Source organism: Lemur catta, chromosome 5, assembly GCF_020740605.2.
Source record: "Lemur catta isolate mLemCat1 chromosome 5, mLemCat1.pri, whole genome shotgun sequence".
Taxonomy (NCBI): domain Eukaryota; kingdom Metazoa; phylum Chordata; class Mammalia; order Primates; family Lemuridae; genus Lemur; species Lemur catta.
The window spans coordinates 70,496,980-70,524,773 of NC_059132.1; the positions used below are offsets into that span (position 1 = coordinate 70,496,980).

General features: G+C 42.5%; 1 protein-coding gene across 1 annotated transcript; it reads left to right on the forward strand.

Annotated features, from left to right (window-relative positions):
- Positions 1–15,633: 15,633 nt before the first annotated feature.
- Positions 15,634–27,591, forward strand: REELD1 (reeler domain containing 1). Its single transcript, XM_045550671.1, has 6 exons — positions 15,634–15,841; positions 19,870–20,092; positions 21,911–22,074; positions 24,926–25,238; positions 25,745–25,808; positions 26,618–27,591. Exons 1-6 carry the CDS (start codon positions 15,634–15,636, stop codon positions 27,224–27,226), a joined length of 1,581 nt encoding a protein of 526 aa, XP_045406627.1. The 3' UTR covers positions 27,227–27,591.
- Positions 27,592–27,794: the final 203 nt, after the last annotated feature.

Here is a 27,794-nt window from a genome sequence, read left to right on the forward strand (position 1 = left end):
CGTTGATTTCTTTGTCTAGTGTGCATTTAATCAATAAGTCGATTTTCTCTTCTCCTATTCATCTTCCCAGTAGTCGAATGAAGAAGGTCCCAAGATGTGCACAGAGACTGCTGTCCTCCACATTCAAAGATGATGTTGCTGACAGTGATTTGTTATCGCTGTGCTCTGGTGTGAGAGGAAGGATCAATAGGCGGCCAACGGCTCTTTACACACCCGGCCAAGGTGGAAAACTGCCCCTTGGCTTGTGTCTGCAGGCACTGTTTGCAGAGACTAGCATAGTTTGAGACGACTGTCTCTTAGAATTTGCCCCTTCCCCACTGGAGTCTCCCTCATCCCAATTACTACACGACTGCCTGTTTCCCAGCAGCCCTTTGCTGGGTCTTCGTGGTAGAAGATGCGCCTCAGCTGCCCCAGTAGGTCTGTGGGAGAAATGGAGACAGGCTTGTGCCTCTGAATCAGCTGCCCTACCCTGGCCCGGATCTGACAGAATCTATGTTGTCAGAGGCTCATTAACGCAGATGTTGAATAAAGACTGAAGTCATTTGCTGCCTCTTTTCGAGTGAGATTTGCCTTGTCACTTTGTCCCCCTCCCCTGTGCCCCTGACTCCCACCATGTGGACTTAGGACTCTGCAGCCCCCGTTCCTCAAAGCACAACCCACATGGCAGCGGCGAAACCGCTCTGCCCCCCAACCCTGGGCACTTAGGCAGCTTGCTTAAAATTGCCATGCAATCATTTTAAATCCAACCAGGTTAGCTTGTGCATTTCAAGTTAAATATATTTTATTTGATAATTTTATGACTTCTCTTTTACTATTCTTATGTTTCAGTTTATTATACAACTTAAAAAAATTTTTTTTTTTTAAATTTTCATTGAAGCAGATCACATTAGGAATTGAGGAAAAAGTCCAGGATGTCAAGAGATACAGCAAGCCTTGATCAAAAGGCTATATTTTGTTTGCATTTTGGGAAAAAAAAGGGAAACATCTATTTTAAGAAGAATTTAAAATAGGTGAGAGGTTGAAAGAAAATAGACACTGTTCCCCATGATTAGAACTGTGTTTTCTTGAATGAACCTATTTTCCTTATTCAGAGAAATGAAATTATTTTTTTAACTACAAGGAAAACCAGGTTAAATAATCAAGCTATCAGGCAGAAAATTTTAAAGCCCCTTTTTAAATTAAAAATCAGTGCAGACTTTTAACCTGATTACTTTTGTTACTGTCATTCATTTCCTTTTAATGAAGTAAAACTTACCCACAATTAACCTTCTTTTCCTCCTCCCTCTTTCTTTTTCGGTTTTATGGGAGAGACCAGCTTTCAGACTGTGCTGTTCCAATCTCCTAGCCACATCCCTCCTAAATTATCCGGGCATTATGTCTCTCCAAGTTGCCCACATCTGAACCTGTTATCAATTTCTTTATTATTTTCACAAGCTGGCCCTGCCTCAAGCTTTTTCTGTGTGGGGAAGGGGATGTGCCACAGTCACTGGGTGTCTTAGTGGAAGCTACTCCCCCCATAACCTCAGGGGCAGCTGGTGGGTGAATGTCTCTGATCTAGGTGCTTTAGGAACTTGACAAAACCTGAAGAAAGAATTTCCTTTCTTCTCTAATGTGAGAGATACGTTACTACTGTTTACATATAAAACAGTGAGACTAGAGCAGTCTTAGTGCCATGGTATACTGGAAGCTCCTTCAGGGCAGAGCTGTGTGTCTTTGGCTGTTTATGTCCAGTGCCTGAAGGTGCCTGGCATGTTGGTGTTCTTTTGCTGTTTTCCTGCTCACAAATAATCACATAGGAAAACAACCCTGATGTCCTTAAATAATTTACCTAGGTCTTTGGCAAGCCTCTTGGCTTCCAGATAGAACTGCTCTCATCTTCAGCATCAGGCCTATTATGATTATTTGAAAGTCTGAGGAGACTGGCAGAAGAGCAAGTTACAGTGCAGTAGGGTCCTTGATTTTCTAACATCTGCTGGGAGTTCACTGTGCTGCAAGCTGACCATCTGATGCGTTTGGCTTGCTGGGCTGATGGTTGCATTACGTAGAAAGAAGAAACACCAAGGATGACTGATACTAGGCTCAGAAGGAGGGAATGCTCACTGATGGGGAAGTGATGGGAATTTGGGAGAGAAAGTGACTGTCGTCTTGGCATGTGGACCAGGGAATAAAATATTAAATGGTTTGGATACATATCCCATCCTTTATGAAAGTAGATAAGAAAAACTTCAGTTCAGGAAAAACATCATCTTGTGGGAATAGACTCCAGAAATTTAAGAACTTTTCTAAAGTTTCCTCCTGTACACAAGCTCCAAAGAGAAAGAAAACCAGAGCCTTTCGAGAGCTAACACATATTCAGGGTTTACTTTGTGCCTACCATTGTTTAAGGTCTTTACAGTTGATCTTCACAACAACCCTATGAAACAGATATTATTATTCTATTTATAAATGAGGAAATTGAAGCACAGAGAGGGGAAGGGACTTGCTCAACATCACCCAGCTAGTAAGTGGCAGAGGTGAGATTTAAACCAACAGATGAATAGATAAAATATGGTAAAATACCCAGTGGAATACTATTCAGCCTCAAAAAGAAGGAAATCCTGTCATTTGTGACAACATGGATGAATGTGGAGGATATGTTAAGTGAAATAAGCCAGACACAGGAAGACAAATACTGCATGATCTCATTTATCTGTGGAATCTAAAAAAGTTGAACTCATGGAAGTAGAGAATAGAACGACAGTTACCAGAGGTTGGGGGAGGGAATGGATGGGGAAAGAGGAGATGTTAATCAAAAGGTCCAAATGTCAGTTAGACAGGAGGAATAAGCTTTAGTGATCTATTGCACAAAATGGTGACTATAACAAATAATAATTCATTGTATATTCAAAATTGTTAAGAGTAGATTTTGAATGTTTTCACAATAAGTATGTGAGGAGATGATTTGTTAATTAGCTGAATTTAATCATTCCACAATGTATATCAAAACATCACATTGTACCCCATAAATATACAATATATACAGTTATTATTTGTGAATTAAAATTTTAAAATAATAATTTTTTAAAAGAATTCCAAATCCTCAAATATGCTAAGGCTTTTCAGAATAAAGTGAACAACAAAGGGATAAACCCACTTGTTCATGAGGATAGCATGGTGTTAACAGATGACATGAAGGCATGTTATTTGATATTTTTATTCTTCAGAAAGAATAATCTCCAAGCTGAAAACATTTCTAGAAAACTAAATCCACCAAAACACAGAAGCTCCTCTAACGTCACTTCAGTCTCCAGGTGCATTGAATTACATCCCACTACACAAAACAACCTGCAGGTGACACAGGAAACACTGTTAGAAGCCTGTGACATGTTGAAGAAAATGAGACATGAGCAAATGCCCTGGTTTAGAAAAGTAGGAAAAGGTAGGGAAACAACAGACCAGTAACCTTGATGCTAAAACCTTGAGATACTCAAAAGAATTAGGAAAAAGACACAGGATAAAAAGGAGTGATTTTTAGGAGCCAGTATGGTTCACTTGAAGAAGGCATGTCAAGACCACAGAATGTTTCAATCCATACAGTTTCTAGACTACTAAACTAGAGGAATAGCATAATCATCATCATCAGTAACATCATCATCATCATCAACGCCACCATCAACACCATCCTAACAACTACTAAGCATTTTCCTTGTGCCAGGCACTGTCTACAGCACTCAGCATATATCGTCTCATTTAATCTTCAGAACAAATCATCCTTTGCCATAGTCATAGTCTCTCTTAATCTTAATAGCACATTGAACAAAATTTCTCAACTCTGGACAAAAACAAAATAGAGTTGTTGTTAGTATGATTGGAGAATTTGTCACTGATTGCTTGGGAAAGAAAAGGCAGTGTACATAAACAATCACAGCTGTGTGAACAACTCTACTTAAAATGTGTCACAACCTTCTGTTCTTGGTCCTATAGAGTTCAATATTTTCATCCCTTAGGTAAAGGAATAAAAGATTTTCCACGTGATATAGTATAGGTAAGGACAGATAATACTAAGAATAATGGAATTAAGAGTGAAAAATTGCAGTAAGAATAAGAGAGTGAAAGCAATAAACTAGAGACAAAAAGCATTTTCATTTAGGATTCTTTTTTAATGGCTACATAATACAATTTGGGGAGACCCAGAATTATTGAATCTCATTGTTGGAAGGAATATTTTGTCTTCTAGCCCACCCAAGGAGTCCCACTAAGCAGTTCTGTAGTGCAGTGTTTTTCAGTCTGCATGATATGGCATGGGAAATGAAACCAATTTAGTCTTTATAGGTCAGCATTTTTAAAACATTAAATAGAAATTTTATACATTTATAGCAATTATTAGTATTATTGTGTTAAACTTGTTTCCATTTTATCCTTGGAGTGGGTGCACTTGGTGGTGGTACAAAACATGTTTGCTACTATAGGTCGTGGTTGACAAATTTGAAATCCACTGGTATGGCCAGTTCTTAAATGCTTTTCTTTCATTGCTTTATTAAAAGACACTGTCTAAGGGGAAATCTGGAGGCATCTTCTTTGTCTTTGTACACATCTGACTCGTAGGGAGATTTTTTTTTTTCTTCCTAACATTGAATTTAAATCTGTCTCGCTGTAGCTTGAACACATTGGTTGTGTCTCAGCCCTGCCACATACTGGTCACATGCTCTTGCTGAAATCATTTTAAGGTCTTTAATCCAAATTTTTCTTACCTGCAAAAGTGGAAATATTATTAACAACAAGCCAATAATACTTTCCCTACCTATTATCAGGGTAAAATCATTTTTTTCAAAGAGAAGACACATTAAAATCTGAGGATTTTGTAAATGCTATTCTTCGTAACACTTAGGTTTACCTTAGATGAGCCTAATCTTTTGTTGTCAACTCTTTAGATATTCAAGGAAGCTAGCATAAACCTTCTCCCCTCAAGATGAAATTCCCTGTCTGATCACCTACTCTCCTGAAATGCCTGGTTTCAGAGTCCATAAACCACCCTGGCCACTGTCTTGGAAATGCACTCCAGTTTGTGTATATTCTATTTTCGATTATATATTCACTGTAAAGTGTAGTATGCAGCATGAAAAATGACATGCAAGCAATGGAAATAGCTGTGCTAGGTGGAGGAGCTTATTGACGATTACTTTGCTTTTTCAAAAATTAATTTTAATGTGGGCATATACCCTATCTTCCATAAAGTAGGGTGCCCAGAATCTAATTTCAAATGTGAACTAGTAAGCCCAGAGTATAATGGGACAATTATATCCCTTGTTCAGGAGACAAAATTGCACTAAAAACTTTTTTTGTTTTGTTTTTAAGTGACATACTTTCAGCTTAAAACCTTAAAGGTTTTCTTTTCTTTTCTTTCTTTTTTTTTTAAGTGCCAACTGGTGAGGCATGAGGCATATCTCCTCCATCCTGGGTTTATGCCACTGGTTTTTTTCTGACCTAAGAAAAGCACTTAACATTTGTCCTTGTTTAATTTCATCTTGTTAGATTCAGCTCATTGCTCTGGGCTGTCAAGATCGTTTTTCATCACTATTCTGTCATGCAGTTGTCTGCCTGCTCCTCCCAGCTGCTGGTCACCCACAGGCCAGAGTTGCATGCCCGCCAACCTTCCTGACACGGTGGTGGAGGGAAGGAGCCACAGAGAGCCCCTGTCCAGGTGACAGAGCTGACAACCAGCATCCTTTAGGGTGTGTCCTCTAGCTACTTTAGAATTCATCTAGTTGGCCTTTATTTAAAATTTTAGCCCATTTTTGTTTATATGGTCCATAAAGATAATGAGAAGTAGGCAGCTGATTATGTTTACCTTTTTTACTTAGCTGCCAGGAAGCTCAGAGCATGGGCCACTCATCCATTTTTAATGTGTTTCGGCCATTTAAAAAAATCTAGTAAAAATAAAATAATAATACATGCGGTATATCAGGGTTCTCCAGAGAAACAAGACCAAGAGGAGATAGATCTAGAGATAGGTATACATAATAGATATACAAATATAGATATGGATATGGATATATAGAGAAATACAGTGCTTCACTCTTATCTATGGTTTTGCCTTCCATGGTTTTAGATACCCTCATCAACCGTGGGCTGAAAATATTAAATGGAAAATTCCAGAAATAAACAATTTATGAGTTTTAAATTGCACCCTGTTCTGAGCATGATGGAATCTGCTGTCCCACTGCATCCCACCTGGGACGTGAATCATCCCTTTGTCCAGTGTATTCATGCTGTATACGCTGTCTGCCTGTTAGTCACTTAGTAGCCATCTCAGTTATCAGATTGACTGTCCTGGTATCCCAGTGCTTGTGCTCAAGTTACCTTCATTTGACTCCATCATGGCCCCAAAGCCCAAGAGTAGAGATGCTGGCAATTTCAATACGCCAAAGGGAAGCCATAAAATGTTTTCTTCGAGTGAAAAGGTGAAAGTTCTTGACTTAATAAGGAAAGGAAAAAAATCATATGCTGAGGTTGCTAAGATCTACCAGAAGAATAAATCTCCTATTCATGAAATTGTGCAGAAGGAAAAAGAAATTTGTGCTAGTTTTGCTGTCACATCTTAAACTGCAAACGTTATGGCCACAGTGCATGATAAGTGCTTAGTTAAGACAGAAAAGGCACTAAATTTGTGGGTGGAACTCATGAACAGAAAAACATTCTGACTGATGACAATTGGGTTCAATACTATCTGTGGTTTTAGGCATTCATGGGGGGTCATGGAACATATCCCCCTTGGATAATTGGAGACTACTGTATAGAAATAGAGATATAGATACAGATGGACATAGATACAGGCATACTTCATTTCATTGTGTTTTTTAGATGCTGTGTGTTTTACACACTGAAGGTTTGTGACAATCCCATATTAGGCAAGTTTATCAGCACAGTTTTTCCAACAACATGTACTCATTTCGTGTCTCTGTGTCACATGTTTGATAATTCTCCCAATATTTCAAACTTTTTCGTTATTATTATGTCTGGTATGGTGATCTGTGTCAGTGATCTCTGACATTACTATCGTAATTCATTTGGTGGGCCATGAATTGCGGTCATGTGAGATGGCAAACTTAATTGATAAATGTTGTGTGTGTTCTGACTGCCCCACCCTCCGGCCATTCCCGTCTGTCTCCCTCTCCTCAGGCCTTCCTATTCCCTAAGGCGCAACAGTAGTGGAATTAGGCTAATTAACAACCCCACAACGGCCTCTAAGTGTTCAAGTAGAAGGAAGAGTTGCATGTCTTGCACTTTAAATCAAAAGCTAGAAATAATTAAGCTTAGTGAGGAAGGCCTGTCCAAAGCCAAGACAGGCCAAATGCTAGGCCTCTTGCACCAGTTAGCCAGGTTGTGACTGAAAAGAAAAAGTTCTTTAAAAAATCTACTCCAGTGAACACCAGAATGATAAGAAAGTAAAACAGCTTTCTTGCTGATATGGAGAAAGTTGGATTGGTCTAGATCAAAGACCAAACCAGCCACAACATTGTCTTAAGCCAAACCTAATCCAGAGCAAGGTCCTGACTCTCTTTAATTTTATGAATGCCAAAAGAGGTGAGGAAGCTGCAGAAGAAAAGTCTGTAGTTAATAGAGATTGGTTCACAAGGCTTAAGGAAAGAAGCCATTTCCGTAACGTAAAAGTGCAAGGTGAAGCAGCAAGTGCTGACATAGAGGTTGCAGCAAGTTACTTCAGAAGATTTAGCTGAGATAATTGATGAAGGTAGCTACACTAAACAACAGATGCAGTGTAGATGACACAACTATCTATTGGAAGAAATGCCATCTAAAACTTTCATAGCCAGAGAGGAGAAGTCAAGCCTGGCATCAAAGCTTCAAAGGACAGGCTGACTCTTTTGTTAGGGGCTAAAGCAGTTGGTGACTTTAAGTTGAAGCCGATGCTCATTTACCAGTCTGAAAATCCCAGGGCCCTTAAGAATTATGCTAAATCTACTCTGCCTGTGCTCAGGAATGGACCAACAAAGCCTGGATGACAGCACATCTCTTTACAGCATGGTTTACTGAATATTTTAAGCCCACTGCTGAGAACTACTGCTCAGAAAAAAAAAAAATTCTATGAAAATATTACTGCTCATTGACAATGTACTCAGTCATCCAAGAGCTCTGATGGAAATGTACATGTTTTCATGCCTGATGACACATTATCTATTCTGCAGCCCATGGATCAAGGAGTCATTTTGACTTTCAAGTCTTATTATTTATGAAAGACATTTTGTAAAGCTATAGCTGCCATAGTTAGCGATTCCTCTGAGGAATCTGGGAAAAGTAAGTTGAAAACCTTTTGAATAGGAGTCACCATTTTAGGTGCCAGTAAGAATATTCATGATTCATGGGAGGAGGTCAAAATATCAACAGTAACAGGAGTTTGAAAGAAGTCAATTCAAACCCTCATGGACGACTTTGAGGGATTTAAGACTTCAGTGGGGGAAATCATTACAGATGTGGCAGAAATAGCAATAGAGCTAGCATTAGAAGTGGAGCCTGAGGATGGGACTGAATTGCGGCAATCTCACGATGAAAGTTGAATGGCTGAGGCATTGCGGCTTATGGATGAGCAAAGAAAGTTTCGTGGGATGGAATCTGCTCCTGGTAAAGATGCTGTGAACATCGTTGAAATGACAACAAAGGATTTAGAATAGTACAACTGAGTTGATAAAGCAGAGGCAGGGTTTGAGAGGACTGGCTCCAATTTTGAAAGAAGTTCTGTGGTAAAATGCTATCAAACAGCATCACGTGCTACAGAGAAATCTTTTGTGAAAGGAAGAGTCAACTGACGTGCCAAATTTCACTGTCATCTTATTTTAAGAAATTGCCACCAACGTCCCTCTTTTACGTATAGATTGTAGTATTTGTCCAAGCTCTCTAAACACTAATCATTTTTAACCCCTCCTTTGCCTCTATACAAGCAATCTCCAATCTTAACAGATTCTTCTTTTAATCTCCTTTTACGCCACCAGCATCTCAGCCCCCATCACCCAATGTCAGGTGTGCCTTATTTTATGTCTGGATACTTACACCAGACACTATCTGTTCCTCCCATATTCACACCTTTGTTCAAGCTCTCCCTCCTGCTTTGAATGTCCTATAACCTCTCTCCATCCATCTAAACTCCACCTAACCTCTAACACGAACCATATTTTCTTGCTTCTATTTGGAATATTCTGGTATCCCAGACTCTGGTAACCTGGCTTTTCTCTCTCTTCTGTTAATAGTTTATATTTACTGCTATGCATCACTTCTAGTGCATCTAGTCCTTACAACATCCTTGTGAGAAATTGAATAGTCTCCCTGTTTTACAGATGGGAAAACTGAGGCTCAGCAACATTAACTTGTCCAAGGCCACACAACTAGTTTACTGTCTGACTTTAGAGCTCTTCTTTGCTGCCTCACTCCAAGTAAAATGTCAACAGAGAAGATCCTGTTAATACTTTCTCATATCTGTAAACTGTTTTCCATGTCACTTTGCAAATAGTAAACATTCAAATATGAATTAGTTTTCTAGTCCTGTATTAGCTGTATTTTTTAAGATTCTTTTATGAAACAAGTTCAGAAGGTACGTATTGTTCTTTAACAGGGAGAATGAAAGAGAGGATAATTGGGTAGAATAAAGGCACGACACCGTTCTTTTTTTAGTAGCAGGAAGTACACAGTAGCATGGAAAATGAAGCAAAAGTCAACAAGACTGCCAAATGTACATACATGTCCTTTGATTTCCCACTTTTATGTAAATTAGAGTTTGAAGAGAATAGTGAGAATTTTTCTCTTTTCTTACACAGATGGTCCAACACTTCAGAGATCTATAGATGTTTTTTAAAAAATCTATCTAAACATTAAAATTCTCATCATAATAATGACACTAGAATAGCAAACTTCTATGTAAAAACACTGGTCAATTTCAACAGCAATTCATGATAAAGGTCTGAAAAGGGAAAACTGTTCTTATAGCAAAGGTTGTTTGTGAGTTACCGAAGGTATGATCTCCAGAGATCTTTGAAAATGAAGAAAATGTACCTGTGTCTGCTGGAGTTAAGGGGCCAGAAACAGGACTGGACTGGTGAGTTCAACAGGTTCTTCCTTTCTGAGCATTCAGGGGATGTTTTTAACTTTTTCAAGGCTGGCACTTAAACCAGGAGTGATGTGAGCTTGTGTCGATGCAGGTTATAATTATGCACCAGATTTTAATCCAGGTCATCTCGAGATGTTTTAAGAGTAGCTCATTTTTATACCTTTATGACTAAAATAAAACTTTAAAAATATGTATGATTCTCTAGCTGAAAAAAAAAATCTAAGAGAGATTCTTTAATTCAAACCTTTTATTTTATACCTGAGTCAACCCAGAGAAGTCAAGCGATTTGCCAAAGGACACAAAGTGTCTGATTTATAACCAGAAAACCCACCATGAGACTTCCCCTGTGTGTGACATTAATATAACTGTTCTAGTCGGGGCCATGGGATGTTAATGCAACAGATTTAGTCATGTTACTATATCAAGTCCAGCCAAATTGCTGGTGTGAAATGGCCTCAAGCAGATTCACGAAAAAAACGAATGTGTTCTCACTTTCTGGGCGCACACAGCTGGGCCTCCTTCACGTTGGAAGGGGACTGGTGCCAGGTCCTTGCTGCCTCTCTCTGGCTCTCAATTTGGTTCCTGCTTCTCTCCTTGCTCTCGTCACATTCACACTCTCTCTGGCCACCGCTCTGGGCCACATGGCACCTCCCCTCTGTGCACAGGCCACACGGCATTGTCACTGTAGCTCGGCCAGCTTCCTCCCTCCCCAAACAGAGCGGGTATGGCCTCTTCCTTTGTCTCTCACCCAGTGCTCAGGGCTAAGTGCTTATTGTTTATTATCTCACTGAAACTTCACAAGCGCTTTGGGAGGCAGATACAGGAACTGTAGTTCTCATTTTGTAGATGAGGTTACAAAGCTATTCGGTGGAAAGCTGTGCTGAGAAACCGTATCTGTCGCAGCCTGAAAGCCGTGTGAACTTTGGTAAGTTCCAGAAATGCTGCGACTCAGTTTCCTCACCCATGAAATGGGATAATACTAGTGCAGACCTGAGAGTGTTGTGAATATCAATGAGGCAATTTGCCAGCTAGTTGACTAAAACAGTATGTGGTAGGTCCTGCGTAAGCGTGGTATAAATATGCTACTGTGTTTAATTCTATCTCATCCCCTCGGCCACGCTGCCTCATCTTCCATATCCTGCACGTGGTACAATACAGCCATGAGGCCTGACCCCACATCATGGCATCTCTGCTCAACCACCTGCCTTGGTGTGGCCCTGTGCTGCCCGATATGGTAGCAGCTTTCCACGAGTGGCTCCTGAGCACCCGAGATGTGGCTAGTCAGAACTGAGAATGTGCTGTATGTGTAACATACACACTGGATGTCAAAGACTTACTGTGAAAGAAAGAATGCAACATATCTCACTAATATTTTTTTATACTGCTTGCACATACAATGCAGTTTTCAGTAAACTGACTTAAATAAACGTATTATTAAAATAAATATTATTTGTTCCTTTTTACTTTTTAAAAAAGCTAGTAGAAATTTTTTGTTGTTGTTTGTTTGTTTGTTTTGAGACAGGGTCTCGCTCTGTTGCCCTGGGTAGAGTGCAGTGGCATCATTGTAGCTGACAGCAACCTCAAACTCCTGGGCTCAAGTGATCCTCCTGCCTCAGTAGTCCCGAGTAGCTGGGACTACAGGCACACATCGCCACTCGCTAATTTTTCTTTCTTTCTTTTTTTTTTTTTTTTTAGTAGAGACGGGGTCTCGCTCTTGCTCAGGCTGGTCTTGAACCCCTGAGCTCAAGCAACCCTCCCGCCTTGGTCTCCCAGAGTGCCAGGATTACAGGTGTGAGTCACCGTGCCCAGACAGAAAATTTTAAATTATATATATGGCTTGTATTATGTTTTTATTGGCCAACACTGGTATAAAGTAGCCTTCTATGTTTTCTTGGGCAGATTCCCAGGGAGAGTTTCTGGCTCAGCCCTGCCTATCAAGGGCCCTCCCACTGTGACCAGGTGGCTACGGGGCACAGGGGAGAGGGGCAGGGGGCATGCTGCAGGCTCAGCAGAGGCTGTGCACATGGCAGGCAATGAGGGTCATGCCTAGCTAGGATAAGGCGTCCTCCTGGTTTCCAACAAGAAGTATTACATGAGTGAATGGCAGGAATATTTATTGATTTATTGAGCCGTTTAGGTGTGCTCTCCCTACCTCTTTGCACCCCCATTCTAACCTGGTGGTTGGGGCTTTGAGAATCCCTGCCTCAGGGGAGTTTGTGTTACAGGGCCAAAGCAGAGGTGTTGGTAGATTACCTCTCTACCTGTGGCAGGTAGATTATGCCTGGCGACCCGGGGGTAACAGGGTGAGGGTGTGGAGGAAGGAGAGCAGGGAGGCTTTTGTCCCTAAGACTAAGGATGAGAGCAGAGGGGAGTGGAGAAGTGGTTACCACTCTCCCCCAGCAGCAGGGTCTGCAGCAGGACCCAGTGCAGGGGCCCTGGGGAAACTCAGAAAGGAAATACACAGGGTGCAGCTGGGAAGGCTGAGCCCGCAGTGCCCCCAGCAGCAATGGAAGCACTTACTCTGATTTTCTCCACCTCCCAGATTTTCTCATGGTTCAGGGAGACTGAGATTTCCTCCTTCCTAGTGGGATAGAGACTTAGAGAAACCAGGTTTAATTTATTTGATTTCATTCTGTGTGTGGGGAACACTGGAATCACAGGCCAAGGAAGCTCAAAATCCCTTGGTATTTATAAGGCAGATAGTCTCATTTGCACTTGCAATGAAAAGCTAAGCAACTTGTTCTGCAAACCAGTGCTTTGCCTATTAAGTCACTCCTTTCATTATAATTTTCTGGAGCAGAAATGTGGCCTTAAGGTGAGACCATTGCTCTCTCCAGAGCTGCCTACTTCATATGACCCTGCATCATCAATCCTGAGATTCTCTCTCTCTCTCGGACATCCTACGTTCAGTCAGACGCCAAATCCTAATTCTACTCCTGAGCCCACTCCTCTTTCTTTATTCTCATCGTTACTGTCACAAGCCTCCAGGTGATGCTGAAGTTGTGCTCTGGGAACCCAACTTTGAGGAACACTGATCGCTAGGCTCTGTGCTCTATCAGGTATCTCAGGTGGTTCTTATTTGCATGCAAAATCAGCATTAGTGTGAGGGCCATGGAAGGGGGTATATATACTGTGTGCTGGGTTTTGTACCAGATACTGCTCTCAGGCCGTGGTGTCAATCCCTCTTCACCAGGAATAACTTCAGCCCACGCCGACTGAAGAAAGAGAGAAGGCTGAGATGTGTTTGATTCAAACATTCTCCCCTTGGCAGGGAGGCCAAGATGGAAGCATCCAGCTCGTGCAGAGGATGCCAATGCCAGTCGCGTGCAAAACCTGTTCCAGTTCTTTCTCCTTCACACAGGCTTGAACAGTGATGTGGCCGAAAACTCTGTGTGTGTGTGTGTGTGCGGTTTTAGAGAAAACTAACGCAATTTAGGCTGGATTTAGACACGGGGACGGTTCCTGGAGATGCCGAGGATTAGTGGTAACAGCTGTTATCCTCCCCATTCGTGGAAACGCTGAAAGGAGAAGAAAAGACTTTTGTTTAAAGGATGTGTCTTCGCAACTCAGAGAGGGGCAAGCATCCCTTCAAGCCTGCCGGGAAGTGTGTTCCCAGGTAAGTGGATGTTTTTCAGGGTTCAGGTAGACAAGGTGCTGGGGGGAAGAAGACACAGTGAATTCTAAGGTGGGGAGCACTGGGGTGTGGCTGTGGCCGTGGTCTTCCTCCATGGGCACCGCGTCTCACCTGCCTTTGTTTTTTGGGTTTTTTTGAGACAGAGTGTCACTCTGTTGCCCGGGCTAGAGTGAGTGCCGTGGCATCAGCCTAGCTCACAGCAACCTCAAACTCCTGGGCTCAAGTGATCCTCCTGCCTCAGCCTCCCGAGTAGCTGGGACTACAGGCATGCGCCACCATGCCTGGCAAATTTTTTCTATATATTTTTGCTTGGCCAGATAATTCTTTTCTATTTTTAGTAGAGACGGGGTCTTGCCCTTGCTCAGGCTGGTCTCAAACTCCTGAGCTCAAAGGATCCTCCTGCCTCGGCCTCCCAGAGTGCTAGGATTACAGGCGTGAGCCGCCGCGCCCGGCCTGACCTGCCTTTGGAAAGGAGACCGCCTTCTGCCATCAGCCAAGGCTCGAGGGGTGTTTTCTATGCAGCCCTCATGAAAGGAAATGGAAAGGACCCTGTCCTCCTTGACTGAATGGGCCTCCACAGATCCTCTTTGTACCTCCTAAGGTGTCTGGGAAGCTGTGGGAAGGTCCCTGCGGTGTAGAAGTTTTGACGTTTAGTGACTCATGGAAAACAAACTTAGAAAAGGAAGGCATTGTCTGAAGGACTCTAAAGACAAGTCTGAGAGGTTTGAGTTCCAGGTCATATTCCTGTCACCTCTTACCTCATGAACCTAAAAGGCGGTGGTGTGACAGCTTGTGGGAGTGCGTGACACTTGATTGTTGTATGGGTTATTTCCTTAGTTTACTGTTTTTATAGCTTGTTTCACTACATTTTTGGATTTTATTTTTACCTTTTAAAACCAACTTTTTAGAGGGGAGAGATATTGTTGCCTTGCATTGCTCCCGAGATCAAAATATTAGCCAAACTTTTAAAATGCCTGTGCATAGGACTATAAAAAAATCAAAATAGAACACTTAAAAATGCCTGTGATCATCCTGAATATTTCTTCAGAGAGATCTCCTTTGCCTTATTTGCTATCTCTCCCTTTATTTTTATGTCAACCTCTTTTATATTGTCAACTTTTAATTCTTCCTGTTGATGAGCATTAGAGGTAATGGACAAAAATAAATTTACTCTATAAATGCTATTTTATCCAATCATTGTGCTCTATTCCTGAGCCAAGTTTATCTAATGTATTTAAGAAGGTATAGAATGAATTGATGTGGGTGTAACTTTCTCTGTTCATCTTCTTCACCACCAAAAGTAGTGAAATAATTAAAAACAGCGAAATAAAAGACAAGGAGATACCAAAGCATTGCAAACTTAACAATCACCTCTAAATAATTGGTAGTTGACAAGTTTTGTAGCACTTAACTCAGTAGCTTTCAATTGTGGAGCTAAGCTGCTAATCCCAGCCACCATATGCCATGTTGCCTGACCACGTTGGAATAGTAGGTGTCTATTCCAGCAGTTTGTGTTGGAGCTCACGCTGTCCCTGGGTATCGGAGGGCTTGCAAGCAGTTCACATTGGGATACAAACATTTTCTGGTCTTATTTCTTTGATTTCATAATTAAAGTCTCTCTTTTTTTTTTTCTAAAAAAAAAAAAAAAAAGCAATCTGGTCCTACATTATGAGAAAATCACAAAGAATAGATGTTAAAGTATTTAGAAAGGAAACACTTCCTATAGCCTAGCATGTCTTTTTGATCTTGACCTTGAGCATTTCAGTCTGGGGAGGCAGCACTAAAAGTATCTCACGTGCAAAGGCAGTGTGGGATTCAGGTCAGTCACACCCCAAACAGGCCTCATCTCGTTTTCTTCAATAGCATCTGGATTGAAGCTGTTTGTCTCGACACAGGGAGGGGCAGGATGAAGGTCCAGGCTGCCCTTGCAGGCTGGGCCTGCACCACCCTCTGCCTGGCTTCCTGCTGCTCTGCCTTTTCCCACGGTGCCAGCGCGGTGTCCTGCGAGGACATGCAGCCCAGACACATCCGAGCCCAGCCTCAGCGCCCTGAGACCCACCACATCACCATCCACACCAGCAGGTCCTCCTTCGCACCAGGTGACAAGATTCCAGGTACGTGCAGGCGAGGCTTTGAGACTCTAAGGAGCTCCAGAGCCCCCATGGAATCTTCCAAGTCGTGTTTGTCCCGGGCAGCAGCTTCCTGGACTAAAGTTTGGCTTAATCCTAAGAAGCCATTATTTGGCCAAAAATAAGTGTGAAATATTTGTGTCATGAAAGCCACATGATAATGAATCCCTGTATTAATAGTGATCTATATGAGAGAAGATGGTACAAATGACATTATTATGGAAATTATTTTCCTCATCATAACATATAAATATATATGTCATAAGACATAAATATATCTTATCACAGATATAAATGTAGTTACCCCGAACAACCTTCATGCATCATGTGTGTGTGAAATATACTTTTTTCTCATGATTTAAAACTAAAATTCATCTGTCAACAGATACTTCGGTGAGATGATGGATAGGTTAATTGATTGACTATAGTAACTGTTTTACTATGCATAAGTATATCAACACAGCATGTTGTACACCATAAATATACACCATAACAACTTAAAAATAAAACTAAAATTATTTGGGGGATAAAAAGGGAATTTCCTACTATTTTAGTTGAAGTATCTATAAACGCAGAGAAAGAACTTGAGTGCAGGTAGTTTATGTGGGAGATGATCCCAGAAACACAGGTGAGGAAGAGAGAGACACTGATAAAGGGAGTGTGACCTTGCAGGTCACTGCTGTGGGCAACTAGGGCTCAATGCCAGAGGGGACCCTCTGAGCAAGCGAGTGACATGTACTTCTGATTCATCCCTTGTCGGGGGGAGGGGTATTGGTTGCAGGTTGCCCTCCAGGGGTAAAAAACACCTCCCTTCCCTGCACACACACCTCAGAGTCCACCAGCTCACCTAGGACCGTGCTCCCAAGGTGGCCTCGAGAGACAGCAGGGAAGGAAGCTGCAGGTGCTTGGACCATAGCTTAGTGCAGGCAGAAAACTGTCCAGGCAGCCACAGGCAAGTGCAAACCATCTGCAGCTTTTGCTCTGCCCCCTTTTGATCTTTGCTGATTCTTTTGATGGGAATTAGAGGTGATAAATGAAAATGAAATTTACTCCATAAATATTGCTTTATCCAATCGTGTTGTTATATTGATAAGTGTGAAAAAAAACACGTGTGGGTAGTACATGGGCCCAACAGCAACATCCTCCCCACGCTGAATTAAGTCTATTCTAACAGAGCTTCCCCAACTTTGCCCCAGCATGACACAGAAAATGATGCCACGCGGACAGCACACTATGAATTTATGTGGGTAAATGCACGAGGCTCCTCAAGGATGGAGGCCACTTCTCTGGGGGCGCCAACCCCCCAGTATGCACCCAGTATATGTCCAGCCACCCCCAGCATGAAGGGATGAATGCCTAGGCACCCCTCTGTCCTGTGGCTAGAAGAATGAAAATGATAAAAATTGAAACACTATGTTAGGGAGGAAAATCGGTAGAAATGACCCCAAAAATTGTGACACTCAAATTCTGCAGGTATTTTGAGGGAAACATAATTGGATTGTGACTGGAACTAAGACAGCATATGTAATAAATGACTTGAGGTAGCACCTCATGGATTCAGGAGAGTCAGTTGTTACTTTATTATGTTGTGAGTTTTCTTGCTGGGATCTCTGAGGTCCTTGAAGGTAAGGACTATGTTACCTTGTTCATAGATGTAGGCTCTATGCCTAGCACAGTGCCTGGGGTTTAATTGTTCTAAATAGTTGTTCATATGTGTATTAATAAAAGTTCAAATGTATGGAAAATAAAATGATCACAGATACCACGCTGCATTTAGCAAGCCTATAAAGGAATGACCCTGATTTAGCTATTCCTTCAATTGAAAATGAGGGGCTAAAATTTTTAATAAGCTTAAAGGTATTATGTGCTTTAAAAATATTAAAACAGTATCAAAGGGTAGCAAATAAAAAGTAAAGTTTCCCTTCCCTTGCTCTGGACATTCAATTTGATTCTCCAGAGGTAAGCCTTGTTAAATTTCTTGTACATCTTTCCAGAAATTTTTCATGCATATAAGCATGCATGAATATGAGATCTCTGATGAATATAACTTTAAGCAGACACAAATTAAATCATTCTGTTCAACATTTGTATTTTTCACCCAACAATAAGGTTAATATCTTTTATTGTACATGTAGCTTATCAATGATTTCATGACAGTCCATTGTCTAGAGGTCTTGTGATTGGTTCGATGGTCCCCTAGTATCCTGAGGGTAGGGGGTGGGATTAGTTCCAAGACCACCCTCTTACATGCAAATTCACGCACACTCAAGTCCTGGTTGGCCCTGAAGATCCCAGTTTATATGTGATTTCACATCCCAAAAATACTGTATTTTCCATCCACGCTTGGTTGAAAAAAATCCAAGTGGTAGTTCATGCCTACATCATTCATGGGTCAATTGTATAATAGTTTCTTATTGATGGGTATGTACTTTTTTTAATTGTAGGCATTATAAACAATTACAATTAGCATCCTTTTACATATGCCTTTGCTCATTGTATAAGTCAGGATTCTTTTAGTTGTAAGCATCAGAAAATATAATTAATAGAAACTTAACCAATATAGACATTCAATTTTCCCTCTTAAGTCTGGAGGTAGAGCATCTAGATTTGGTGAGGCTATCCAATGACATCGTCTAGATCCCAGGATTTTTCCATTTTCCTGCTCTGCTATCATCAGTGAATTGAGTTTTCATCCTGTTTTGCCCTCATTGGCCAGAATTGATCACTGGTGCAGGGAAACAGAATTACCAACACTAGTTCTCATCTAATCACAATTTATCCCCTGGTGAGAGGGAGAGACCTTACTTCCCTGGAGAGTAGAGGTCTCTACTTGCCACATGAATGTAACCCCTGGGCTCTGTGAGCAGGGAATGATGGGAGCAAGGCTGTTAGGGAGTGAGTGTCAGTGTTTGCCATAGTTATTTATGCAGGTGTGTCAGTAGGGAAAAGTCCTAGATGTGTAATTTCTAGAGTAAAGGGTGACTGCGCTTCGGGAAGGAGTAGTTTCTTTTATTGTAAAGTATACATAACATGAAATTTACCATTTTAACCAGTCTTAGGTGCACAGCTCAGTGGCATTAAGAACATTTGCAATATTGTGCAACCATCACTTCTATCCATTTCTAGAACTTTTTCATCATCTCAAACAGAAATCTGTACCCATTAAATAACTTACCACCCCTCCCTACCCCCAGCCCCTGCTAACCTCTAATCTTCTTTCTGTCCCTATCAATTTGCTGACTCTAGGTACCTCACATAAATGGAATCATACAATATTTGTCATTTTGTATCTTATTTCACTCACTACATTTTCAGAGTCCATTGATGTTATAGCATGTATCAGAGGTAACTGCACTTTAAATATGGAAGATGTCAGGGTGTCCCCCCAAAATTGCATGGTTTGTAGACCCAGCACTGGTGAATGAGTGCCTTTGTTTTTCCATAATCCTGTCAGCACTGGTTATACTCACACATTTTAATATTTGCTAATATAATGGGTATAAAGTAGTATCTCATTTATAATTGCTTTTAAAATTATGATTGTGCCTGTTTTATTTTCTGTGTCTTTTCATCATTGGGGGGTCATTTTTTTACTGATTCACCATAACTATGTATATTTGTTTTATGTCTTATAATTTTTTTCTTTGAAAAATATTCTTTATCATTTGACTTTTTGATTTCATCTATATTCAGATTTTTTAAAATATAGCAAACTTTATATATCTTTTCCTTTATGGCAACTCAATTTTGCTTAGAGAGGCATTCCTAACTCCAGTATTTAAAAAAAGGAGAAAAAATTGTCTCTAGTTCTTTTGTCTTTTCCTTTTTACACACCTTTGATCCAAATGGAATTTATTTTGGTGTGAATTAGGACTTCCCCATCTCTTCCCCCTAATGGATTGTTCACTTTCTAGGGGCTGGTGTTAAGCTTTTAGTTTGAAAATACTCGTACAAAATCACCCAGTGGAACTAAGTCAAGCGTGTTCACCTTGCATGGATGTTTTCTGTTGCAGTGACTGTGAGAAGCAGCCGGGATTTCATGGGATTTCTGCTTCAGGCCCGAAGAGTGTCTGATCATCAAATAGCTGGCACTTTTGTCTTCATTCCTCCTCGTTCCAAACTGATGACTTGCTCTGAAGAGGCCGACGCAGTCACCCACTCTGACAAGTCTCCGAAGAGAAACCTCTCGTTTGTGTGGAAGGCCCCGGCCCAGCCCGTGGGGGACATCAGATTCCTGTGAGAGTGAAGTGCTGTTTCTTGGGAACTGAGCCTCCTACTTTGAGGAGAGGGGAGCTTCTCTCCCCACTTTCTTCTTATTCCCTGTCGCCCCCTTACATAGCCACCTTGTGACAAGGGCAGGGTCACTGGGGGCTGCCCACACTAGACAGCCCATGCAGAAGGTGGCCCCTCCCCATTTGCATTATCTGTGGTCCCGGAGCCTGTCACGTCCCCTCCTTCCCGGCACAGATGAGTCTTGGCCAACCTCCCAGGAAGTTCTGACTGGAGGACGTGGGAGCTGGTGGCAGGGAGACAGGGCAGGGAGCTGAGGAAGAGAGAGACAGGCAGGTGGGCCCAGGGAAAGCCACGCCAGGCTCTGGGCCTTGACTCATGACCTGTCACATGAGTGTGACAGTGACAGCACCTACCTCACAGGATTGAGTAAGGATGAAAGAGCCAGTATTTACAGCATGCTTAGATGAGTTCCTGGCAACAGTAAGTGCTATATAAGCATCGTTATTACTCAAAATGTGGTACTTGTTTTGTCATTGTTTTCAGACACTTGCATTTATCAAGAAAGATAATTTTTTTCTTTCAGGAAAGGGTGTGGGTTCCTCAGTTTCTTTCCCCTCCTCCTCCTCCTATGTATGTGAGGGAGACTGTGCCTGAGGGTGGAGCCACACGCTGCCCTCCAGGTCGAGAGCAATGAGAGACAGGTGGTGGCCCCGTCCCCGTAGTGTCCTTTCTCCACCCCTTCCTGGTGGCCCAATGCAGCAGACAGGGTGGCAGGAAGGAAAACGCTATGCACCTGTGATCTTGCCTACGTGGTGAGCCCAGGGCCCACGTACCTGTGGGTGTAACCAGCTTCTGCCCATGGCTTTGGTTCCTACCCGATGCAGAGTGTCTGTTGTTTGAAGTCCTTAAATCAGTACAGTCACTTTTATTTCTCAAAGTGACTCCATTTCTATTTTTGGATTTACCATCATAGCTGCTATGGCTACATAGGAAGTCGTTTAGAAGCTGTTATCAACATTTGACAGAAAAAGGAGCTAAGTCCCTTGATGAGAAGCCACTCTCAAAGTCACCCTGTGATCCCTCACCTCCGGGAACCCTTACCCCCGATAATGTCGAGTCGGGACACCTCATGTCGGTGACCTGAACTATGACTCTCATGTGTGTCTTGACTCTCTGGGTGACCTCAGCCAAATCAATCACCTTGCTCCGACTGCCTTCTGAATACCTTGGGTGGGGGAAATGATGCTTGCCAGTAATCCCTACCTACTTCAGTGAAATATTTGGGAGGATAAATGGCATAATGTTTGCAAAGGTGATTTTTACTGACGAAAGGCATTATGTATTCAAACTGTTATTTAGAATATTAAGGATTTATTTCTCATTTCCAATAGAACCTACAATTACAATAGAACTGTACGGTTATACAATAGAATTATGAAGTCTTCAAATAATGATGTGACTGACAGTCTATCAGTAATGGCTAATAATAAAGTCGAAGATGAAATGTTTTATCTGAGTCTAAACAGTTCAAAAAGACACCTTCCATCAAAATGAGATTTTTAACGACTATATTTATTCAGAAGGGTAATGGATTTGTGCGTATCCTCTCCTAGTCTAATTATTTGCAGCTACTGAGATTTTGTTTTTAAAAGAATGAAGTCACTCAGAGAGTAATAAAATAATCACTCTCTAGTTCTTCTATTTATTTAGACTTTTGTTCTTTATCTTTTAGCATGTTCTCTCCTTTCTATTAGGTTGGCCTGAGGCATTATTTAAAGGAAACTAAATCCATGAATCACTCTGCTCTTTCTTTTTCCACAGTTTATCAGTAGTCCAGTCATATTTCGTTTACTGGGCAAGGATTGAATCGTCTGTTGTGTCTCAGCAGACTCATAGCAGGGCCCATTCTGAGGACGGCGTGGAGCCCGGGTCGCTGGGGCCAACCCCTGGGCAGAGGCCGGACAATATTGAAGGAACCGCTTCAGGTACAGCTAGCCACTTTATTCGCCAGCCTGGTGGTCCTTATTATTTTTGCAGTTATCTATTTTCACTTAAAAGTGACTATTGCCAGTTTCCTGTCCCTGCAAAACAAGCAATAAACACCTGTCTTGGCCAACTGCAGCGGTTCTCAGGGACGTGATAACACATCAGTGAGAGAGGGGGAATGGCTTGCAGTTGCTTTGTTGGCTGGGCAAACACACTTTTCCCGGCCTAACCTAACAAATTAAGTCGGGCCCTGGGGTGGACAGTGAGAGCCGTGTTGCAATACCGAAAACAGCACACACTTTCTACCCCCATATTTACTGATCATCACAATATTTTAGCTGTTTTCCTTAGTCCCCTGAAGCTACACAGGGAGCACAAAAAAGAAATGAGCTTTCTTTCTTTCTTTCTTTCTTTCTTTCTTTTTTTTTTTTTATATGAAAACTCATTCTGTTTTTATTGTTACTTTTCACGGTAGGTGGGTGGCTCTTTGCAGCCGGTTTGGAGAATCCAAGCAGGAATAGGACATTTTCAATGGGAATGGACTTTTTCCTTGCTCACCATGTGACTTTATACTCCATTGGCCCATGAACTTCTGAACAAAGAAAACAAAACAAAAACCTAACAAGCTAGAGAATGTTTGAATTACCTGAAAATTCCTGGTGATATGGAACTCGTTTTTATTGTTTATTTGTAGTTAAGTGCTCTGAACAGACGCACTTATAAAGATATCTGATTACTTGCACAGAAGATTCCATCCTTAATCTATTCAGTCCCATTTTCCTTTGTTCTTTATTCCTCCCTTTATTCTTTGCTAGTACGATGAGACCAGAATCCAAAGGGAATCCCTGCCTCTGCTCAGCCTAGCAGAGCCAGGCACAGAGACAGCCAGGGACCACCATCCGTTCTCTGCCTTTGCCCCAAAACCTGTCTTCTTCCATTGCCAAGAACAACTCTTCCAACTTTTCCACCAAGACACTCCTCAAAGCAGAGCAAAGAGCTTGAGGTTTTAGAGAAGACCCTACACACCTAACATTTGTTTGAAGTCTCATGTTTTAGTTTATAAATCATGCAAATGTTGCATTCCAGCCCCAAGCATAACCGTGTTAGTTTTAATGTAAATACAAATAAAACTGAGGCTTCAGGAAGAAGCATCATTTGAGCTTTCAGCTTCTCTGATGCCTGGCCCTGCTCGAACCAGACTGTCCCTCAGGCCGTTCCTTCACAGCTCAGTTTGAATATCTCCTTTGTGAGACTTTTCCCCATACTTCTTGCTAGGCAAGTGTCTTAGTCTAGTACAGCTACCATAACAAAATACTTTAGACTGGGCAATTTATAAACAACAGAAATTTATTTCTTACAGTTCTGGAGGCTGAGAAGTCCAAGATCAAGGCGACAGCAGATTTTGTGTCTGCTGAGGGCCCATGTCCTCATAGACCGTGACTGCAGTGTACTCACATGGCAGAAAGGGCAAACAGACTCCCTCAGGGAACCTTTATAGGGGCACTAATCCCATTTGTGAGGGCTCTGCCCTCATGACTTAATCACCTGCTGAAGGCCTCACTTCTTAGTACTGTTGCATTGGGGATCAGATTTCAACATATGAATTTGGGGAGGACGCATTCTGACCACAGCAGCAAGTATAATTGCTTTCTTAGCTCTGGTACCCAAGTGCTCATCACTTTATAATTTATATGGTTGGGCATGTAAGGGTCTCTCCTCCTAGATTCCGAGTTCAGGGACAGCAATTACATCTCTGCATCACTTCTGTGTCTCCAGCAACCGTAGCAAAGCCCAGCACACAGTCATCTGCAGAAAATATCCAAATTCACTCAGTATTCAGGCAGGAATTTGAAGCTATTAGCTTGCCATGTTCTGTATGTCTGGGTTAGACTGCTTTGCTCTTCATCGCAATGTTTTTGAGTGTTAGAAACACTGTAACAAAGTAGCACTCTCCCCTCCCAATCCAAAAAAAGGAGGCTTCAGTGCATCTCAGTTCGAGCCCTGGCCAGAGAAACTTCTGTCAATACTGTTTTCGTCAACACCATTATTGTCATCCTAATCATCACTGTGGAAACCCTCCATGCATGGGTAATGTGTGCCAGGCACTGTGTGTGCTTCATGCTTCTACATCCCTGATTCCATTTCACCCCCTCAGCAATTCTATGCCATGGGTACCATTACTGGCCCCCTTTTGCAAATGAAGAAATGAATGCTCTGGGAGGACTTGCCCAAAGCCAGGAATTAGCAGAGTGGAAAGAACTGAACCCAGATGATAATGTGACTCTAAAACCTGCATTTGCTTTCTTGCTGCCCTGGGTGCAGCTATTTCTAATGTTCTGGGCTATCACATGAGCCAGTCACAAATGGGAAATCAGATGGTGGAGGCAGTGGAGGACAGACGCTCAAGTCATCATGGTTACCAGGGAAAGAAACTTTTAGTGTTGATAACACGGCAAGAAAGACCTAGGGCTTTTAAAGATCTGAGTTGTGGGAGTCCACTTTTTTTTCTAGCTGGAAGCAGTTGTGGCAGAGGTGGAAAAAAATATGGTGGTCATAGTGGTTTCTCTATTCCCTGAATGGTGGCTGTTAAGGAAACACAAGCCCAGAAAGGCCAGGGACTTACTCTGTAAAAAGATGTGAGAAATCAGGTGTTTTGCTGCTTGGTCAGGGGCTTCGATGACTGGGTGGACCATCATTCTGTTGACACTTTTACTGGCGCACACGAATGGTCTGTCCCTGTGGCACATTCAAGTTTCTACCATTTACCCTGTTCTCCTGTAGTTGTTGGTACCAATCGCTCCAGGGAAAACGCTCAAACTCTCTCTGTGGTGCCTTCGGGCCTCTGCTTAGCTCCCAGGGCGCCCATGGTTCTTCTGCAGCAGCACACAGATGCCTTTGCTGTTGGCCTTCCTGAAGCTGCAAAGGAGGACAACCTAGATCCTGTTCCTGCTGACATTTGGGTGACAAAGTTTCCTGGGGCTGCAGAGACTCTGTCCCAACCATCTTCACACACAGCTACGGCAGGCAGCAGTGGCCAGCAAGCCCTCGGGGGCATCAGCCCAGCCCTAGAACCATCCCTGGATGTCCGTGGGCTGGAGAGGCTTGTGGCCTTTAGGGAATTCTCCTCAGAGGGCTTTGCTTCCGGCCCTGGCACCCACCACAGGTAAGTGTGAGGGTGGCCCATTCAGTACGGGTGGTGAGACGAGGCTGAACACTGGGGCACTTGATCTGGAGTCTGACAAAGAAAGATCTCAGCCATATTTATTCTTAAGTATGTGAAAAACCCTGACTGTAGAAAGGCTACTGGTCAGAAGAGCTGGGTATGATAATCACCCAGGGAAACTGTACTTTCTTGGAGGGGGTGAGGTCTCTGAGATTCTGCTATAAATAAAATGAAATTTTAAAGTATTTTTAATATTTTAGATATATTTATAAGATTAAATAAATATATTTTTCTATAAAGTAGTAAGTGATAGCTTTTGGTGAGTTCTTTGCCACCATCCTCACTTGCCTGTCCCCCCAACTCTTCCCTTCTGCCCCCGACTCCAAACTCAGGAGTTTTTCCAAGGGAATCTGTTGCCATCAGTATCCATAATAGTGGTGGGAAACATTGCTTTTTGGTCCAAATCCTTAGTGACCCCTTCTCAGCCCTTCCATTCTTCCCTTTAGGACTCATGATGACCCAAGCTCTGAGTCAATGGAAACTTGCCTGTCCTCGGAGAGGGATGAACAGGTAAGAGCTTGAGTTGTGAATGGAGGTTGAGATTGGTATTTTGACTCCAGAGTGGGAAGTTCCAGACTGGGAAATTGGAGCAATTAGACTAGTAGCCAAAGTCAGAGAGAAGAGGGCAAAGGTATGATATACACATAGCGTCTTTCTACTAATCAATATCGGCCTTTCCATTATATGCAGTGTCTCTGAAGTTATAGGCAATTGTAGAAATTGATGGTTTTAGTGATTTGTTTTCCCACTTAGCCTTGGTTAATAATTTCTCTCCTCTCCCCATCCACCCCTCCTTTAAAACATTGGCCTCAAAACATCATGTATGGTCCCAGAAGTTAGATCAATTGGCAATATAAAATATACATGCCCACTGATTTACTATTCCTTTGAAGTCTTAGAAGGCACACAAAATAAAACATGGTATAATATTCTTACTTAAATTTATTGGAACCTACAGTAAGGTTAAATGGTCCCTCTTGCATGGGTCCTACCATAAAAATACACACTCAAAGCTTTCAGCCATCAGAGATGACACAACCACCTATATCAGTTTGGAAGGCTCTTAAAGGACCCAAAGCTTATTCTCCTAACTGGCCTCCATGCTCTCTGCGGGGTTTCCATTAGCCACCCCATCCCCATCAATACCAAATGCATATTTATCTACCTGGGCATGTTACTCTGTGCTCTTTTAGGAGCAGGGAAGAGGGTTTCAGCTGCTGTCGGGGAGTCCTTAAGGAGCACCAGGTAGTTGCAAAGTTCAGTGGCTGCTTAGGGGGAAGACAAGTCTCTTGGACCTTTTATTCCCTTTGTTTTTTTAGGACAAAGTGGAGGCCTCTAATAGGACTGTGACAAGGCGCCCTTTGTACACTGTCCAGCTTACCTCTCCCCAGCACCTCCGGTCCTCTGAAGCTTTCACAGGGAATGGGGCTGGGACAGCCGACCCAACCCCTGTCTCCCAAACATCTGGCACTTCCATGCCACCTGCTGCTGGTGACCAGTCAGAGGCATCAAAGCCCTCTGCCAGCTTCTTACCTCAATCAAAGCACAGGGACCCCAGAGTAGGGGAGGCGGATGGAGTGGGTGGACTGGGATACCCTAGGAAGACCAACCCAAGGCCTGAAGTTGGGCTGGAGGGAGCCAGGGCCCCTTCAGGGATGCAGCTCAAGACTGCCCAGCTGGGAGTCCTGCTTGGCCTGTCAGCCGTGCTGGGCATGGCCCTGGCTGCTGGCCTGCGCTACCTGCACACCCAGTATTGCCGCCTGCGGACGGAAGTGTCCTTCAGTGAGCCTGCTGCAGATACTGTCGCCAGGAGGGACAGTGGTGAGACTGTGCACGTCAGGAAGATTGGGGAGAACAGTTTTGTTTTGGTGCAAGCTGAATACAATTGGATCGCTCCTTCTGTGGGTAGCAAGAAAACAGTCCTCTGAGAAGACCGTCAGACCAGGCCTCCCAGTGGCCCTCCTTGGACCCTGTAGAGTGTCTCAGTCGGAACAGAGCTAAGGAGAATACCTGATGAGGACAGGGATCCGCGGTGCCTTCCGTCAGCATGCAGTTAGTGGAGGAAGCTGCGAAAGGACAGTTTTATCAACAGAGGGAGTTCTTCCCCGGCTTTGTTGTCTTAACATCTGTAATTTAGCTTCTTTTTTTTTCTTTTTGCAATTAGATGTTCTGTTTGAAGAGTTAAACTCAGCACAATGAATATTGTATAACTCGCTCATTAACTAGACTCCTGTGGCCGCCAAGCTTCCTCTGTTGCCTTAAGGAACCCGCAGAAATAGAAATTCTGCCCCTCCTCCGTGTCTCGGCCTCATCTCCTCTAACTCTTTGAAAGAAAAAAAAAAAGAAAAAAGAATGTTGAGTTTGTACCTCTTGAAATAAAAAGAACTGCAGCCTTCACTTTGCCTCCCTAAACCACCCCCAAAGAAGTTTTCTTTTCAAAACTAGAATGCAAAACTAGCTAGAGTTCTGATTGAGTTGACTAGGTGAGTGCAAGGA